Here is a 21,079-nt window from a genome sequence, read left to right on the forward strand (position 1 = left end):
GATGTGATCTTGCACTTTACTGGCCCTATGTCCTCCCAGAATCAGGGCTTTAAAAGGTCCTGGGTATCCTCAGCTCCCTTTAACTGTCTTACCAAATAAAATCTTAATGAATATAGTTTAAGTCCTTATTGGGCTCTGGAGTCCCTTCTACGAAATAGGCTACAGTTGTTTTAAAAACTTTTGTTCCCTTGGAAAATGTGGGAGGGTATTTTGATCTTATCTAAGTAAGATCAGTGGGTAAACACTATTCACCCCAAACCAAATGATGCTGCCTTCAGGGAGATGTCAGAAAGAAAATCAAGTGATACCCCAAGAAAGCACATTGTACCCACGAGCAAAGCCCTTCAGTGCAGATCGAAACCGTCTTTATGAGGAAACTCCAAACCACTTGGTCATTTCATCTGTCAGGCAAAGTCAGAAGCTTCTGAAGAACTTCAAGCACAATTTTATAACAAAAGCAATACTGCTCCTATATACATACATATGAAAAACAACAGAATGTTAAGTAACTGAATACCAATATCCACTGTCAGAGAACATATTTGTAATTTCAATCACAAAGGAAAGTTCCTAAAAGTAAACATTTGACCAAAAACTTCTTTACATAATTATATATTTTTTTAAATTCTTGGTCCAGAATGAATTAACTGAAGGCTTAAACTGAACAGAGGGGAAACTCACTGAATCTCAATCTCCTTATATCTTCCCTGGATAAATCAAATTTTAAACTTTTTTTTTAAGATACAGCCTTAGGTCTCTCTGACAAGATAATTCAAATAAAATGCTTCATATCATTCAACATTGGCCTTAAAACAGGTCAACCCAAATATTTAGGGGTACCTATTTGTTTTCATTATCCATACTCTCTTGACCACCCCTCCCATGATTAATAACTAATTTGTGACATAAATGATATCATTTTATGAAATGTCAATGACTTTAATACTTGAGGGACAAGTAAATATGCCAAAATTGTTACTCAGGGATTTATGAAAAATAACTTTAGCTATGTTAGTTAAATAACGTGGCATTGAGGACAAAGCTTATGTGTGGGCACCAGGAGACTTCAGCTTCAGTCGTGGCTCCTCCACGTGCCATCTGGTTGACCTCATGGAACAGACTGCATTGCTCTGAACTTGAAGTTCTACATCAGTAATATCAGAGCAAAATTAATGATTACCTCAAACAGTGAGAATGCAGTGAAATCATGTAGGTAAAAGAGCTTTATAAATTGCAATGTGCTATATACAGTGTTAATTTTTGTATTTATTATTCTTCAAATTAGAATTTATGAGGTGAGAGCTTACCTTTGTTTGAACCATGCCATGACGTTGTTCTCTCATTTGGGCCACTATATTCCTGATGTTGAACTGCAACAGGATGATAGTAATTTTATATTATCCATATAGGGGAAAACATAAACCCACAGATTGCCAAATGAGTACTCTGTACTGCTTTCCAGGAAAAGAGATGTCAAGATTTAACCAGAAAGGTCTCATTTTCAGTCATAAGAAAATTCACTATTTTTAACCTTGTCTAATGGATAAGGAAGACTTGTTTAAATGGGTTTCCAGGTAAAAGCAGGAAGCAATCATTTATAACAAGAAATGCTCTCCAAAAGAAATAACAACAAATTTTCCCCTGTGCATACTTTTCTGTTCTCCAAAGGGAGAACTTAAAGCAGCATTATGATTCTGGAAAAGTCTGAAGCATGGAAGACTTTTTCTGGCCACGATAATAGCACAGCTGTTTCTCATAAAAAGAGCCCTCTCCACTCCCATGGAGACCCTGAGTGACAGCTGGCCCCACACCAGATTCTGCACGTGTGTACGGAGACCTGGACTACCCCAAGTAGCTGTTAGGTCCGCAAAGGGCTGTTGCTGGTCCACAATGAGATAAGTCCAGAAACTAGCAGTAAGTTTTAGAAACTCTTATGACAATCTGACACTGGTGCAGCATCAAGAAGTGTCATCAGTGGAACAGGATATAGACCGGCTGGGGTGTTGCTGAATTTGCCTGGAGAGTTACGTGTGGTACCAGCTGAGGATCCGTCATGTGCAGCAAGACCATGTTGACACATGAAAAATTTAAGGTTTGTCAACCATAAAACAAAAGAATATAAAAATCAGAGAAAATGTAAGCATTCCTTTATTTTTACAACTTCTCATTTTATAATAATTTGAAATTTTAGCCTTTAAAAAAAATGTACAGAAAAATCCTATGTATCCTTCACCCAGTTTCCCCAAATTATACCATCCTAGATAGCTATAGTATAATATCCAAACCAGAAAATTGGTCAAATTTTGAAACTGACTTTTTTTTTAAAGATTTTATTGGGGAATTGGGGGAGGGGAACAGCATTGAGGAATCTGGGAAGGGGAACAGGCAAGTTGCTGTCCTTTTGTACTTCAGTCTAATTGTGGAGGATGTTGCTTCACTGGCCCAGGTTGGTATTATGATTGCTCTTCCNTTAAAGGAATTCATCACCACCAAACCAGTATTACAAGAAATGTTAGAGGGATTTCTTTAAGATGGTAGAAAAAAATCAAAATTATAAATAATAAAATAGCAATAGCTGCATATCTATTAAAATTTACTTTCAATATAAATGGGTTACATGCTCCAATCAAAAGACATAGGAGTGCTGAATAGATAAGAAAACAGAACCCTTATATACGCTGCCTACAAGAGACTCACTTCAGACTGAAAGATACACATAGACAGAAAGTAAAGGGATGGAAAAAAGATATTTCTTGAAAATGGAAATTAAAGAAAAAAAAGTTGGAGTAGCAATACTTATACCAGACAAAATAAACTTTAAAACAAAGGTTATAACAAGAGACAAAGAAGGACCCAGTAATTCCACTTCTGGGTATTTATCCAAAGAAACCCAAAATGTTGCTTTGCAGGGATGTGTGCATCCATCTGTTCATTGCAGCATTGTTTACAATGGCTGAGATGTGGAGGCAGCCTGGGTGCCTGTCGATGGAGAGATTATATATATATATATATATATATATATATATATATATATATATATATATATATATTTAAAAAATGGAATATTGCTTGGCCATGAAATGGAGTGGGTTTTTGCTATCTGTAGCAGCATGGATGGACCTGGAGGGTATTGTGCTGAGTGGAGTGTCAGGCAGAAAAAGAAAGATGCAATGGGATTTCACTTAAATGTGCAATCTAAAGAATAAAATAAGCAAACAAAACAGAAACACACTCATAGATACAGAGAACATTTTGATGGTTGCCAGATGGGAGGGGCGTTGGGGGTGGGTGAAAAGGGGAAGGGATTAAGAAATACAAATTGGTTGTTTAAAGTAGTTTTGGGGATGTAGGTTATAGCATAAGGAATATAGTCAATAACATTGTAGTAACTATATGTGGTGTCAGATGGGTACTAGGTTTGTTAGGGTGATAAATGGGATGGGGTTGGGGGGTCAGGGTGAAAAAGGTAAAGGGATTAAGAAGTAAAATTAGTAGTTACAGAACAGTCATGGGGATGTAAAGTAAAGCACAGGGAATATAGTCAGTAATATGGTAATAACTATGTATAGTGCCAGGTGGGTACTAGACTAGTCAGGGGATCACTTCTTAAATTCTATTAATGCCTAACCACTATGCTCTATGCCTGAAATTAATATAAAATAATATTGAATGTCAATTATATTAAAAAATTATAAAAGGGGGAAAAGTGAAAGGGAATAACAGCTCCAAATTTCCAGGTATAAAACAAATAAGTCATGGGGATGTAATATACATCATAGGGAAAATAGTCAATAATATTGTGATAGCATAGTAAAGTGTCAGATGGTTGCTGGACTTATCATAATGACCACTTCTTTAGGTATATAAATATTGAATAACTATAGTGTACCCGTGAAACTAATATAATATTGTATGTTGGCTATATTTTTAATAAAAGTCTTTTAAAAAGACTTATATGAGAATAAAACCTACAATGTTTATTTCTGAAAAGTTTTCGTCCAACATGTAAATCCATCAAGCACACACACTTTAAAATATGTATTTAAAGCTGAAGTTAATGAATGCATGTTTATATTTAAATATTTTTGTGAAGCATATTTTTCATTAGTGTCAGGTGTACAAAACAATGTAACAGTTAGACATTTACACCCCTCACAAAGTGATAACCTCCCTCCCCACATCTACTATCCCTCTGACATCGTATATAGCTGTTACAGTTCCATTGACTCTATTCCCCATGCTGTACTCCACATTCTGTGACTATATATATATTATAGTTGACATTCAGTAATATTCAGCTTCAGCTTCAGGCATACACTGCAGTCATTTAAATATTTTTGATTCTCCTCTAAATAAGCATTCATATACTCACAAAGGTGTCAATAGAAGTTTCATATTCATGCCATAGGCANATTCAATGGAATTGTAATAGATAAGCATGATATCGGGGTTGGGAGGGCAATAGATGGGGGAGGGGGGTTGTTACCTGGTGAGGGTGAAAAGGGTAACTATTGTATTGTTCTGTACACCTGAAACTAACAATAAAAAAAAAAGACTTATATGAGGGGAGATCCAAGATGGTGGAGTAGGTAAACACTGTGCCTGTGTCCTTCCATAAACACATTAAAATTACAACTAAATTATAGAACAAACAACCTGGAGAACCATTTGAAGTCTAGCTGAATGGAAGTCCTATAACTGAAAATATAAAGAAGAAACCAGGTTGAGACTGGTAGGAGGGGTGGAGACGTGGAATGGGCCCCAAACCTCCCTGTGGCAGTTGAGAATCAGGAGGTATATCTCAGCTGTGGAGGTTCCCTCTGGAGGAGCAAGGAACCCCAGCCCCCACACCAGGTTCCCCAACCCAGAGTGCTGGGACCAGAAAGAGGAGCCACCACAACACCTGGCTGTGAAAAACAGTGGGGATTCTGACAATCTAGGTGGGAAGGGAGGCTGCAGGAAACCCAGACATCCTCTTAAACAGCCCGTGCACAGACTCACTCACTTGCAGGCACTCACCTTGGGCTCTAGTAGAGGGAGGTAACTTGGGGGGCCTTGGAGACATACGGGGGAGAGGCTGAGGTGTATGGCTTCAGGAGGAGGACTGGAGGACAGTTGACATTTTCCCAGTGAGGGTGCTCCTTCTGTGCAGCTGGCAGGCAGGTGCCATCTTTCCTATGTAGAGCCTGCCTCCCACAGGTCAAATCTGAATCTGACTGGCCTGGTGAACTCTTTTGCTGTGCCCTGCTGATTCACTGGGATCCTGCCACACCTAACTCGTGCACTGCCGGAAGCATTTTCTCTGTGAGCAGCCAGTCCCACTGCGTTGCACTCTTTCTTGGAAAACTAACAGAGTCCATGGGCCCCAGGCAGGTAGTGACTGTCCTCAGTATGCTCTGAGACTTTTGCTGAGACACTCCAGGCTGAGCACTGGCACCAAATTAGAGTTTACATTAACCTGGTAACAACTCTTCCCACTCTAGTGACTCCCAGAGACCCTGTTTCACCCTACTTGCACACCATACAAGGCTTTAGCAATGGCTAAAACTTTAGGGAGCTGATAGGTGGCAGCAGGCCTTGGGGTATCCTGGCATTTTGTGGAGCTACCCCAGGCCCTGTACTGGTGGCAGACATCCTTGATTTGCAATGTGGCCTCTCCCATTCACTTCCAGGGTTAGTAAAGGCAGCAAAGAACCACAAATGACTTTGTAGCACTTACCAGGTGCTCCCTGGATGGTCACAGACAGCAGGTGACCTGGGCCTGCACCAGAGCCCCTCACAAGAGGCACCAGAACCAACATACTTGGAAGCTGGCTTTAGACCACAGCAGAGTACCACCCAACTAGCCCCACAAGTGGCACACACAAAGGGTGGTCTCAACAGACACCAGAGCCTGCTGGGGAAAGTCCCACTCTGTGGCATAAGCCTTCCACACAGCAGTCCATAAGCTGTGGACATGTCCAAACGCCACATCCAGTCAGCCTGAGGGTCAATCCCACCCACTGACATGCCAATAACAATCAAGGCTCAACTATAACAGGAAAGCACACATAACACACGCAAGGGACACTCCTGGAGTACCTGGCTCAGTTGACCAGGGAGACTCTGCAACTGGGCCCCACAGAAGACTTAATACATAAAGCCACCCAGCCAAGACTGGGAGACATANCTAGATGGCTTACCAATAGAACAGAATAGAGAGCCCAGAAATAAACCCATCCATATATGATCATTTAATCTATGACAATGGAAGCAAGAATTTACATTGGAGTAAAGATAGTCTATTTAATAAATGGTGCTGGGAAAATTGGACTGACATATGCCAAAAAATGAAAATGGACCACCTACTTACACCATATATGAAAACAAACAAAAAATAATGTATTTTTCTTCCACATTAAGAGTTTACATTCAAAAGGACACAACGGATGACTGAATTAGAGTATCCCATAATTACTAATTTGCTTTACCCAGCAACAGTATCAAAATGATTCAACACTATTCTACCAATTATTACCAAAAACACTTAAACATTTTTTTTCCTAGATTATACTCATTCTCCCCCATTTTAAAATGGTAATATTTAACTTGTTAGGTCATATAATTTGCATACTACAATTTTTCCCTTTTAACTCTTTCATATTTCAAACATATATGTGCATATATTTATAAGCATTAAATATAAAATATTATATATAATATATAATTATATAATAGATGATAGATAGATAATAGATATAGATATATAGATATTTAATGCTTAGCATGTCAATGATTCTGCATTTTGGTATTTGAAACATGTTCTTCAGTAGATTCCCTAGTGCTAACAAAAGGTATTGTTTTGTTAATGGGAAGACTCTATTTTTTCACCTCCAAATATGACGTTGCTATGAGTTTCTAAAAAATGTTTATCACGCTCATGTTTTAGATAATATGGTTGCATTAGATATATTTTAAGATCCCCTCTAATTCCAGCTGTTTCATTATGAGATCATTGTTGCTTTTTTATTATGGCTGTAGACAAATTGAGTATTCTACTAAGCAATCCATCTCCACTGAATACCAATGACCTGTTTTTACTTAATGGATAACTTCCAAATCTTCTGATTCAATTACTTGAAACTCAAGACAACACAGAAGAAAATTAATTCTTCCCAGGGATTAAGAAAAATAAAGTAGAAAAATAAAACTTTTTTGTTTTAGAGTTAAGTGTTTTCCTTTGAGATTTTTCAATAAAAATAAATCAGTAAAATTACCTTTGAAAACTAAATGTAAACTTAATTTAAAATTCAATAATATTCTAGACAGAATGGGAGTAAAAAGTCCAAAGAAAAATAAATTATTAAGACTTATATGAGGGGATATATCATTATCAAATATCTTCTCCCATTCAGTAGGCTTCCTTTTTGTTTTATTGATGGTTTCTTTTGTTGTGAAAAAACTTTTAAGTTTGATGNAGAGGGCGGTGTTACTGGCCCTCATGTGGGATCCGAACCAGGGCCCTGCTGCTCAGAGCTGGCGTCCCAAGCCAGCTCTTAACCAACGTGCCACTGGGCTGGCCTGAAACTGACTTTTTTTTATTCAGCATAATTGCCTTGAGACCCATCCAAATTGTTGTGTATATTAATAGTTTATTCCTTCTTCTTGCTAAATAGTATTCCATAATATGGAAATGTAACTTTTTTTTTTTTAACCATCAACTTGTTGAAGGACATCTAGGTTGTTTCCAATTTTGGGCTATTATGAATAGATCGTCTGTGAACATTTGTGCACACATTTCTGTGTAAACATAAGTTTTCATTTCTCTGGGATAAATACCCAAAAGTGCTATTGTTGGGGTTCTATGGTAAGTTTAGTTTAGTTTTTTTTTTGTTTTGGGGTTTTTTAAAATAATTTTTTATTTTTAGGAAATAGTGAAAACACTATTTTCCAGAATGTGTACACCATTTTACATTTCTACAAGTAATGTATAATTAATCCAGTTTATTCAAATCTTCACCAGCATTTGGTGGTATTAATATGTTTTATATTAGCCTTTCTGATAGATGTCCAGTGATATTTCATCATGATTTTAATTTCATTTTCCTAAAGGCTAAAGAAGCTGAGCATCTTTTCATGTGCACATTTATCATCCATCTATCTTGTTCAGTGAAATGTCTGCTCATGTCTTTTACCCATTTTATAACTGGAGGGGGTTTTTTTGTTGTTGTTTTTACAACTGAGTTTTAAAGGTTCTTTATACAAGGGTGCCAAAAAAATGTATAGAAGTGGACACTTTGGTCAACATTGCTCAAGCAGTAGTTCACCATAATCAGAAGTGTCTGGACACTGATGGTAACCACTTTGAGCACCTCTTGTAATTGCAGAAGTCAAACATGACTAATCTTCATCTTTTTTTATTGGTATATATTGAATATTACAATTTTAATAGTTTTCCTTTCTTAAAATGTGTATACATTTTTTTGGCACCCTCTGTATATTCTAGATGTAAGATCTTTGTTGGATATGTGACTTACAAACAGTTTCTCCACATCTGTAGCTTGTCTTTTCATCCCCTTCATGGGGCCTTTCATAGAACAAATGATTTTAATTTGCTTTCCCCCTAATATCAGTGATGGCAAGATATCTTCTCTCGCCACCTGTATTCAACACAGTATTTGAAGTTCTAGGTAGCACAATAAGACCAGAAAAAGAAATGAGCATACAGATTGGAAAGCAAGAGATAAATATGTCCTTATTTGTGGATGGAATGTTGTCTATGTAGAAAATCTCAAGGAATCTAAAGACAAAACAGAATAAAAAAATCCTCTTAGAACTAATGAATTCAACAAGAGCACAGGATGGATATAAGATCAACACACAAAAATCAATCGCACTTCTACATCATAACAATGAACATGTGGAAACTGATAGTAAAAACACAATACCATTTACAATCATTCTAAAGAAAAAGAAATAAAGTAAGTCTAACAAAACAGGATCAGGATCTGTAAGATGAAAATGACAAAATGCTGATGAAAGAAATCAAAGACTGAACTAAATGGAGAGGCATATCATGTTCATGGATTGAAAGACTCAATATAGCAAAGATGTCAATTCTCCCCCAAATTGATCTAGATCTAGAGCAATTCCTATAAAAATCCCTAAAAGGTTTTTTGGTAGATGTAGACAAGCTAATTCTAAAATTTTATGGGAAGGCATAGACCCAATAATCATTAAAACAAATCTGAATTTGAAAAAGAATAACATGAGAGGACTTACTCTACCTGATGTGAAGAGCTACTATATAGTTATCTAATTCGAAATGTGGTATTAGTAAAAGGATAGACGACACATAGACAAATGGAACAGAATACAGAACCAGAAATAGGCCCATACAAATATGCCTAATAATTTTTGACAAAGGAGCAAAAGCAATTCAATAGTTTCAACAAATGGTGCTGGAACAAAGGAACATCTGTAGACCCCCCCCAAAAAAAAGAAAGTCAACCTTGACCTAACCTCACACCTTTTACAAAAATTAACTCAAAATAGATTATGAACTTAAATGTAAAACATAAAACTACAGAACTTTCAGAAATCAGCGTAGGAAAAATTCTTTGGGATCGATGCTGGGTGATGAGTACTTTACTTGGCACCAAAAGCATGATTCATCAAAGGAAATATTGATAAAATGAAACCTCACTGAATTTAAAAACCACTGCTTCCTTGCAAGCCTGTTTTTTTAATTTATAATTTAGATTGGACAACTTATGGACATAAATTTGTATTATTCACTTTAACTTCAAAATATTGATGGAAAAACCAGCTCACTGTGCTGTCTTATCAAGAAAAAACACAGCTCTCTGAATGCAGCTGTCATGGTCAACCAAATGATGATAATGGAAGTGAATGCAGAGAAATGAAGACCAAAATAGTTCATGTAAATTTTACCTGGAATTATGATTCCTCACATATTGAGTTTTATAGCCATTATTGACTATGAATTGCTAAAACCACGCTTATGTTAATTGCAAAGATGTATTGGCTAACGGAGAAAAGGGACCACTAAAATTACTTGTCATGTACATAAGAAAAAGAAATAATTTGAAAGACAAAAGAATTATTTTAGAGAACATTAAGTTAAAAAGCCAACAGAAGCTGATGTTCAATATTTAATTGTAAGACTAATAATGTTTTGTAGACTTACAAAATAGCACTTTGAATTGCTAAGACTAAAAACCCATATAGGATTGCCAAGACAATGGTGAAAACAATAAAGATGTTTTCTTGGAAGTTTTGGGTGACTATGTGGCAAAAAATGATATTGGGTTGTCGGAAAAGTCACGATGCATTTTTGCAACGAAAAACATAGAAAAAATACATCATGACTTTTCCGACAACCCAATAAAGTATCATTTTTTAATGACCACAGCTTGACGAATTTAGGGACTGGTTAATGATATGGAGTAATACCAATTTATGAAACAAATAAAAGTAGCAAAGTATTTACTATTGCAACTTAATGAATGCATAGATATTGCTAACAGTGATTCTTTCAGTATATGTAATTTGAATGTGATATGATACAAAGGAAGAATTCTTCCGTTATTCAGTTTGATTAGTGACAAACACAACTAGTTCTAAACTGTATAAAAATGCAAAGCACCGACAGATGACTTAATCTAAAACACATTCTGAGTTTAAAGAAGGTATAATATGGTAAAAAAAAAAAGTGGTCCTTCAGATCATGAAATACAATGTTTACAGTTTTTACAGCTTCTATAAGGTCTATAAACTATAGACAGATGTAAATAAACTACTTTAAGAAATTATGATGGGAAACATATAAAAGAAAAATTACACTAATGCATTTTCTGCTAAAAGGACAAAACAACATTAGTTATGGGAATAAAAACATTAGGCTTAAATTTCAGCATTTTTGAGAACACTTCTCTCCCTCTCTTTTTTTTGGCCGCCCAGTTTATATTCATTCTCTGTAATAAAGCCCCAAGTCTGATCTGGAAAACCATTGCTCTTTCATCCATAACCTTATGGTAGAGTAGTCCTCACTGGCCTAAACTGACCAGCATCTCCCACAGTGGCTAGTGAACTAGGAAGGGGCTATAACTGAATCGCAAATAGTGAAATTCTAGGAGATTATGTGGGCTCAAGCTTCTGAAAAAACAGAAACTTCCTTTGTCCTCCAAGAGTTACTGGGAGAGGTTTTTCTACCCTCTCACATAATATGGCCTAAGGATGGCGAGTTCCAGAACCCATGCAGCCATCTGCTGTCTCAGGGGAGAGCTGTCACTGCTGGAGTGTAACTACGTAAAATCTGAGAAAGCAGAGTCAGACATTTGTTCTGACAACAGCATCCCTGCAGAACGTGCCCACCAGGGCAAATGCCTCATAGCCCCGTCTTTCTCAGGACTGAGGTGTGGATTTTCATACCCCTTGTGGTTATGGTAGGAGCCACTTTCCCCAGGGTCTGCTAAGTAAACATACGTCTTCCCCTCCTCACCTCTGCAGCGCAGGAAAAGAGTTCAGTGAGTAAGCCTTGTTGGCCACAAATCTAAAGTCACATTCCCTAATCAGTTTAATCAATAATAAAGGTTATATTATAATTACCACATGTCTAATTCCTGTGTCTATCCCTTAGCTGTTTCTAAATATAGGAGGAAAGTAAAGCGTTGCCAATGATTTACTCAAACCCAACAATATTATTATCCTTATTTTATACATGAGGAAGCTGGGTTTCAGAGAGGATGAGCAATTTGCACAAGGTCACTAAAAATCTATAGTATGTGGCAAAATTGGCTCTCAAACTCAGGGACCTCTTATTAATTCTGAAGTCTCCATTTTTTCTAACGTGTTCACATGCATATATTTCTGTTTATTAAAAACAGTCACATTTCATCTCCAGTCCCTAACAAGATTCTAAAAACCATCTGTGGAGTTGAAGGAAGAAAAAGGGAAATGAACTCACATTTACTGTGGACCAACTGTGACCCAGTCCTAAGCCACTCATTTGCATTATGTGCTTCCACCCTTACTACAATCTCCAGGAACATGCAGTAGGTAAGTGAGAAGCAGGTACCAAAGCTTGCGTACTCTCAATTTACTAAGTCGGTCTTGAAGGCCAAACATTCATCTTCAGCTATGAGAAGGCTGTTACAAGCAAAGTGCCCACTAACAGCATCAGTTTATCTGCCTAATTTGCACACTTACTGACAAGTTCTTCTCAATGGCACAGAACACAGCATCCACACAAAGGAACACCCCGGTACGCCCCACACCAGCGCTGCAGTGGACAATGATGGGTCCCGTAAGGTGGCTCTTCCTCACATAACGAACATACTGTATAAAGCCATCTACTGAGGCAGGGGTGCCATGGTCTGGCCAGTTGGTGAACTGCAACTGTTTTACACTGTGTCTAGTTCCTGTCTGTTGAGAGAAAGGGAGAGAGAGGAAAGCAGGTGGGGCGGGGGAGAAAGAAGGAGAGAGGTAGAGAGAGAAGAGAGATTTATCAACTTTTTACATTAGAGACCTCATTTCAACTTCTAATATAACAGTAATAATAATAATGGCTATATGGTAGTGTAATAAAAATAAGAATACTACAGGTAATATGAATTGAGCACTTATTGTGTGCCAGGTACTATGCTAGGAACTTCACATGCACTATCTCATTTAATCCTCACAGCAACCCTGGAAGGTAGGCACTGTTTTATCTCATTTTATAGATGAAAAAAGGGTGACTGAGAGATGTACACTAGGTCAGAAGGCTTACATGTTTAGAGCTGGGACTGTCATGTAGGCCTCCTGAATCCAGATCTAACATCTTTCTTTTGCACCATGAGGCTACAGAAAAAAACAAGAATCCAAAAGATGGCCTAACATGTTAAAAATAAGACACAACAGCAATCCGTCTTAGCTTAAATAGGATGATGCTAAATTAAATGAAAACAGGTAGGTGCTATCATGCTGCCTAACTGGGGGCACCAGCCTCCTTTGGGAATGAGGACAAGGTGGCTAACGACTGCGTGAGTGGACTGTCGCCCCCACTCTGTGCTGAGTTCCCTGCAAGTGGAGTCATGAAACCCTCCTCAGAGCTGACAGAGAAAGCGTTTTGAATTCACCCCTCACACCTTCCAGAGGATTTCATACCTCAGCCCTTTCCCCAATGTGAAGCCCTCACTTTACTTCACTGGGGACCCTTGTGGGAAAACTTGGGATGGGTTTCTTACTCCTCTTTTGCTTCCTCCTAATGCATCTCTTTTTCCTAAGTTCCAAATAGAAAAATCAAGTTTGAATCATTCGTACATGAAATTGAATGATGAAAACAATACTTGAAAATCCTGCGAAGGCACCAAGTTTTGGCACTCTCACCCTATCACATATTTCCGGGGTTAAAGCTCTCCTACACTGTTGACCACTGAGAACCTGCACACAGGTGGACCTCACTGCCGTCCTGACCCTGTGCCATGAAGACAGAACCCTCATGCAGATTCCCCAAACATGAACCCCATGTTTTTGAGGCTTGTGAGCCTCAGCCCAGAGGCCATCATCCTGGACCCCCCTTGCCAAGACTTCACAGGTGGACCCTAGAATTTGAGTCCTTGCAGACCGATCATTCCTCTGTGCCTCCCACCTGGCCTGTACTCTCCAAGCAAGCTGTCCTTCTGCCACAGCACGTGTCACATGTCATTCGGAACTGATATGTTTGGTTATCTTCCTTTCCCACTGGACTATAAGAACTCTAAGAGTTAAGAATGTGTCTGCTTTGTATCTCTAGCACCTGATAACAGGAGGGAATGAACGAGTACTAGGGGAGAGAGGGATGAGGTGAAGCCTCAGGTGTACAGTGCCTAGCACAGGGCCAGCGAGCTCGGCAGCAGTGTCAGCCAGTGTTATTATTCTGGGCCTCCCTGCTCCCCACTCTGGCTCTGATCCTCCTAAGACTCTCAGGTCTATGATTTCCCACCCCTCCTACTCCTCTGTCTCTTCAACTTTTCCATTTGCACTCAGGTGCCCCACCTCACAGTGAACTCTTAAAACCCCTCATCATTTCCTTAAGTGTTTCTTCCACTTCCTCACCTTGCCCTACTTGATCATGACACCTTCTTACTAAAATTCTTCAATGTCTCCCAATTATCTTCATAATAAAGTTTGGCTCCTTGCTGAAATCCAAGTTCTGGTTTGTCCTTGCTTACCTTCTATAGCTTTATCTGATCTCTCATTACTCCCTGGCACTGAAATTTTGTTTCAGAAACACTTAACTACTTATATTTCTTTATACATACTCCATGCTATTTTATATCTCAGTCATCTATTTCATCTTTCCATCTTTCTCATTTGGGTTATTCTCAATCCAGATGTCACCTTTTCCAGAAAATCTTCCCTCAAACCCCAAGGAAAGCTAAGTACTTCCTTTCTTAGCCCCCAAAGCCCCCCATAAAATCTCAACATTACCACTGAGCACAGTGATTGGAAGTATCAGTGAGCATACCCAACTTCCCACTACTCAGTAGGTAGTGACAGTGCCTGGCACAATGACTAGCATACCTTGTGGGCTCAATACACATCTGTCATACTTGGCAGAAGCAGCCAAAGTACATCCCAGGATTAGGCAACTCCCAATACTCGCTCTCCCACCCCTCCTCCCCTTTCAATGTTTTCATCTCTCTAGCCAGAGTTTGGTTAAGCACAAGAAGAAATGGTGGTGTCTTAGTTTCTGGTACCAGAGAGAAGTAAAAATAAATTATTTTTTAAATATCCCCAGTCTATATCCCATCTTACTCTAAACTTCTTATCCTGACCCATGTGCTTATTTAATGAAATATATATATATATATATATATATATGTATATATATATATGATACTTATTTTTTAAAAACTTACAGACTTCCTCACAACTTGAAATATTCGAATGATGAAATACTGAAGTATCTGGTAGTTCTCCAGGAAGACATAACAGTTTTTCAATTCCAAAGGCGTCTTCAGAGAAATGGGCCAGTAATGGTGGCATTTGACAATTCTATCTTCTATCTCTTTGGTTATCATGACAATAACATTAGAGTTATTTTCCAAAACCATTTGCCAAAAATCATCTGTGGTACCTGGCAGTGGTCCTTGGGTAGCAATATAAAAATACTCTTCTCCATCATTGGTTATTCTAATATAACTAGCATTAATGTAGTCCTTGTTTTCTCCAAGAGGAACACGTGTTGAATCATCTATTACAAAAACAGAAACATTTGGTAGATAAAGGAAAAGTGGGAGATGCTATATACCCAGACTTCACGAAAGCATTTCACACAGGTAAATCCATTTACCCCTTAGATGAACAGAGAGGATGGCATACGAGTTTCTTTTTAAAAGTGTTATTTAAGTCCATGATTTGAAATTCTTCCCTCCCCCAAACCTATTGACATGACCTAAGAAGTGTACAATTAGGGGAGCTTTGTTTTTGTTTTCATATTAAATCAGTTTCTACTAAACAGAGAAGGATACCATCAGTATCTAGACATTTTGAGAGATTTCTGTTAAATATAGTACAGGATTAGGCCAAGAGAGGTACCCACTAGTCTGCAACTCAATGCAGCAAAGGAGGAGACCTCTGAGGGAGCAAGTGAACAACACTCTTCTGCAAGTCTGGGGAAACTGCAAGCCCAATAGTGACTTAAAATTATGAGTCAGACAACTACAAATCAGCAAAGGATCCCCTGCTCAATACACAAAAATGCCTGAAAGATCCACCCATTAGAATATATGAAAGGGAGCAGATTTGAAAGAGCAGGGGAGGCAGGACAGGAAGGAGGACAGGGTTAGTTGCTGTAGCTGCAGTTCAGCACCCACTGCATCTCCAGTGAGAGGCAGCAGTGGAGGAATCAGTCTGCAGTGCTCACACTAGAGCTGGGAGCTTAAGAGTGAGCAGAAGCAGTGATCCCCTGAAAAAAGGTATCTCCCTTTCCTTCTCCGCATTGCAGCAGACTTCCAGTAGAGGTGGCTGGAAAGCTTAACACAATAGAACAACTCTGACAGCCATTACTGGAAGGGAGGCAGAGCCAGGGTCCAAACTTGCCTCCATAGCCTCACCCATCCTGACAGAGCCCAGTAAAGAAAGCTGAGAAACACCCAACAGGGGTGCAAGTCTTATGGCCATTGCTGGCAGAGAGGCGGAGTTGTGGGAGTTCAAAGTGACTTCCCTAGCCACACCAATCCACTCAGAGCCAGGTAAAGAAAACTGAGATGGCTTAAACAGTACATCAGGGCTGCAGAATCATGAACTTGACATTTTTCCGCCCTATTCATCCTGGTAGACCTTAGTAGAAGCAGTGGATATGCTGCCCAAAACAGCAGGGCCAGCGACCATTAGTAAAAAGGAGGTAGTGCTGGGAGTTCATAAAACTGGTTCTCCACCCCCTACCACATACCCCCTACCACAGTGGTAATGCCCGTAACCAAGGTGAGCTGGTCACACAAGGGACATCTACCATTCCAGAGGCTACACAGCATATTTCCTTTAACCAAAGTGACACAGCTCTACCTCAACCCCAGAGGCACAAATAGTGCTGGTAGGAGAAAACAGTACTTGTGCTATAGCACCATCTACTGGGAAACAAAAGAAAGTGCCCTACATATCAACCTGCTGAATTGTTGAGAGCAAAAGAGTATCTAAAGAAGAAAACGCCCAGGAAAAGAAACAATCCATCAAATACCATGAACAACCAAGGTAACATGGGAACACAGAAAAAAAAAAGAAAGGTCTGCAGAAATAAAACTTAAAAGTTATGGAAGACTGTGACTTAAATGACAAGAGAATTTAAGATTACAGTTATGAAGAAGCTAAATGAGATAAAAGAGAACTCAGAAAATAAGTTCAATGAGCTCTGGAAGAAAATTAACAAACAAAAGGAGTTCTTTACCAAAGAGATTGTAACTATAAAAAGAGCCAAATAAAAATTTTGGAGCTGAAGAATTCAATAAATGAGATGAGGAATGCATTGGAGAGCATTTGAAACAGCAAACCAGATGGAAGAGAAATGTATTGATCTCAAAGATAGAAACCTAGAAATAACCCAGGCGTGAAAAGAGAGAGAACCAAGAGTTAAAGAAAAAAAAATAGAAGAACTCTGTGAGATCTATTTGACTCCATTACAAAGAGCAACCTAAGGATAATGGGTATGCCAGAAGGAGAAGAAAGGGAGTAGGGAATAGTGAGCCTATTCAAACAAATGAGCAATGACAAATTCCTAAACCTATGGAAAGAGCTGTATCCTCAAATCCAAGAAGCTAACAGAATATCCAATTATCTCAATGCAAAAAGGCATTTTTCAACACACATTATATTAAAACTATCAAAAGTTAATGACAAAAAAAAGAATTATCAAAGCAGCCAGGGGTGGGGAAGACTGTAACGTACAAAGAAAACCCCAATAGATTCTCATCAGATTTTTCAACAGAAACCTTACAAATCAGAAGAGAGTGAAATTAAATATTCAAAATATTGAAAGAGAGAAACCACTAGCCAAGAATAATATATCCAGCAAGGTTATCCTTTAGGTATAAAGAAGAAATAAAGGCTTTCACATACAAACAAAGGCTGAGGAATTTTACCACTAAAAGACCTGTATTATAAGAAATGTTTAAAGGAGCTCTTCTACCTGAAACAAAAATACAAAAGTATATAAGCTTTGATTAAGATGACAGACAGAAGCAGGAAATTGCAACTTTATTTCAGAATACAGTATTAAATGCTTAACTATAACATAAAGGTTAAAGGGAAAAATAATTTTTGAAAAAGACTATAATTTTTGCAATTTGGAAAAAATGCATAGCATAAATAGGGATAATTGTGGCAACAAAAATATAAAAGCAAAGGAGAAAAAGGACTGACCTTACACAGGTGAATGAAGATGAGATGCAATCAGAAGAAAAGAATTACTGCATGTATGAGACATTTTTACATAAACCTAACAGTAACCACAAACAAAAACCTAGAGCTGAGACAAGTAACATTTTTAAAAAAGGAAACAGAGAGAAGAATCGTTAAAAAAAAACCCCACACATAACTAAAATAGCAGACAAAAACACAAAGGCATGGACTGAAGGGTATTGTGCTGAGTGGAGTATGTCAGACAGAGAAAGACAGATGCAATGTGATTTCACTTATATGTGGAATCAAAAGAACAAAATAAACAAACAAACAAAACAGAAACAAACATATAGATACAGAGAACATTTTGATGGTTGCCAGATGGGAGGGGGTTTGGGGGTAAGTGAAAAACGGAAAGGGATTAAGAAGTACAAATTGGTTGTTACAAAGTAGTCATGGGATGTAGGATATAGCATAAGGAATACAGTCAATAATATTGTAATAACTATGTATGATGTCAGATGGGTACTATTTTTATTGGGGTGATAGATGGAAGGGGTGTTGGGAGCATGGTGAAAAAGGTGATGAGATTAAGAAGTACAAATTGGTAGTTACAAAATAGTCATGGGGATGTAAAGTAAAACACAGGGAATATAGTCAATAATATGGTAATAGCAAAGTATAGTGCCAGGTGGGTACTAGACTAGTCAGGGGGAATCACTTCTTTAATTATATAAATGTCTAACCACTATGCTGTACACCTGAAATTAATATAAAATAATATTGAATATCAAAATAAATAAATAAGTGTAGAAAAAAGAAACAATGGGAATACAGAACAACTAGAAAACAAAAAGATAAAGTGGCTGTAGTAAGTCCTCATATATCAATAATTACCCAAAATGGAAATGGACTGAAGTCACCAATCAAGAGGCACAGAGTAATGGGGTGGATTGAAAAACAAAACCCAACTATATGTTGCCTACAGGAGACCCATCTCAGCTCCAAAGACAAATGTAGGTTCAAAGTGAAGGGGTTAAAAGATGATACCCCAAGCAAACAACATAACAGAGAAAAGCAGGTGTAGTCATATTTACATCAGACAAAATAGATTTTAAGATATAAAAACCAATAAGAGACAAAAATGGACATTTTTGTATAATAATAAAGGGGACAGTTCACCAAGAAGACATAACACTTAACAATATATATACACCCAACTTGGGACCACCGAAATATATAAAGCTATCACTAACAGACCTAAAGGAAGAAATTCACAAAAATATAATCATTATAGAGGACCTAAATACCCCATTGATAGCAACGAATAAATCATCCAAACAGAAAGTCAATATGGAATTATCATCCTTACCTGACACAATAGATCATATGAACATAACTGACATTTATAGAACTTTCCATCAGAAAATGACAGAATACACATTCTTCTCAAGTGCACACAAAACCATCTCAAGGATATACCACATGTTGGGGCACAACATTGATCTCAATAAATTTTAAAATGAAAACATACCACATATATTTTTTTTACCATAATGGTATGAACCCGGAAATTAACTACAAGAAGAAAGGTAGAAAACCTATAAATAGGTGGCGATTAAACAACATGCTACTGAACAACTATTGGATCAAAGACAAAAATAAGAGATCAAAATATATATCAAGACAAATGAAAATACAACATACCAAAATTTTTGGGGTGCAGTGAAAGAGGTATTAAGAGGGAAGTTTGTAGCATTATAGGCCTAACTAAAGAAAGATCCCCAATAAATAATTTAACATTAAACTTTAAAGAGCTAGAAAAAGAAGAACAAAGCCCAAATAAGTTAAGAAAGCAAATAATAAAAATTAGAGTAAAAATAAATGAAATAAGAGAACAAAAATACAATAAGAAAATTAATGAAGAGCTGGTCCTTTGAAAAGATTATCAAAATTGACAAACCTCTGTCTAGACTCACTAAGGAGAAAAGAGAGGAGACTCACTCAAAATCAGAAATGAAGGGCCAGCTGAGTGGCTCAGTTAGTTAAGAGCTCGCTCAAGAGTGTGAGCTCTGAGCAACAGCGGTTCAAGTCCTGGCCCAAGCTGAGCTGCTGCTGAGCTGCCAACAGGTGGCAGGATGGCTCAGCTAAAAAAAAAAATCAGAAATGAAAAGAGGAAAAGTTACAACAGATACCAAAGAAATACAAAGGTTTATACAAGAATACTATAAAAGGCTATACACCACCAAATTTGAGAACCTAGAAAAAATGGACAAATTCTTAGAGATATGTGACCCGCCTAGACTGAGCCATGAAGAATTGGAAAACCTGAGTAAACTTTCCTAAACCGAACAATGAAGAATTGAAAAACTGGTAAAGGAACTAAAACAGTAATCAAAAACCTCCCCAAAAATAGAAGTCCAAGACGTGGTGGCTTCACTGGTGAATTTACCAAACATTCAAAGATTTAATACCTATCTTGCACAAACTCTTCCCAAAAAATTGAAGAGGAAAGAATAATTCCTATCTCATTTTATGAGGTCAACATTACCATGATACCAAAACCAGGCAAGGACGACAACAACAAAACAAGAAAATTACAGGCAAATATCTCTGATAAACATAGATGTAAAAACCCTATATGTAATACTAGCAAATACAAAAATACACTAAAAGGATAATATATCACAATCAAGTGGGGCTCATTCCAGGATGCAAGGATAATTCAACATCTGCAAATCATTTAGTGTGATACATCACATTGACAAAATAAAAGATAAAAATCATATGATCATATCTATAGATGCAGAAAAAGCATTTGACAAGATACACATCCATTTATGATTAAAACACTCAATAAGATAGGTATAGAAGGAAAGCATCTCAACACAATAAAGGCTATATATGACAAACCCTGAGCTAATATCATATTCAATGGTAAAAAACTGAAAACTTTTCCTCTGAGATCAGGAACTAGAAAAGGATGCCCACTCTCACCAGTGCTATTCAACATAGTACTGGAAGTTCTAGCCAGAGCAATAAGACAAGAAAAGGAAATAAGCCATTTGATTGGAAGGAAGAGGTAAAATGGTCTCTATTTATAGGTGACACACTATATAGAGAGAACGCTAAAGATTCCACCAAAAAACTATTAGAACTTATAAATGAATTCAGTAAAGTAATAGGATACAAAATTAATATGCAGAAATAGGTTGCA

At 37.5% G+C, this 21,079-nt stretch overlaps 1 protein-coding gene across 1 annotated transcript in view; it reads right to left on the reverse strand.

Moving 5' to 3' along the window:
* Positions 1-397: 397 nt before the first annotated feature.
* The window catches only part of PTPN20 (protein tyrosine phosphatase non-receptor type 20), a 50,669-nt gene continuing 29,987 nt past the window's right edge, over positions 398-21,079 (reverse strand). Inside the window, exons 7-10 of the mRNA XM_019660477.1 lie at positions 14,886-15,220; positions 12,211-12,426; positions 1,308-1,370; positions 398-469 (exon numbers count right to left, since the gene is read on the reverse strand). Coding sequence (XP_019516022.1) covers positions 398-469; positions 1,308-1,370; positions 12,211-12,426; positions 14,886-15,220 — 686 coding nt within the window. The remainder of the gene's footprint in view (positions 470-1,307; positions 1,371-12,210; positions 12,427-14,885; positions 15,221-21,079) is intronic.

Source organism: Hipposideros armiger, unplaced genomic scaffold (assembly GCF_001890085.2).
Source record: "Hipposideros armiger isolate ML-2016 unplaced genomic scaffold, ASM189008v1 scaffold_319, whole genome shotgun sequence".
Classification (NCBI taxonomy): Eukaryota; Metazoa; Chordata; class Mammalia; order Chiroptera; family Hipposideridae; genus Hipposideros; species Hipposideros armiger.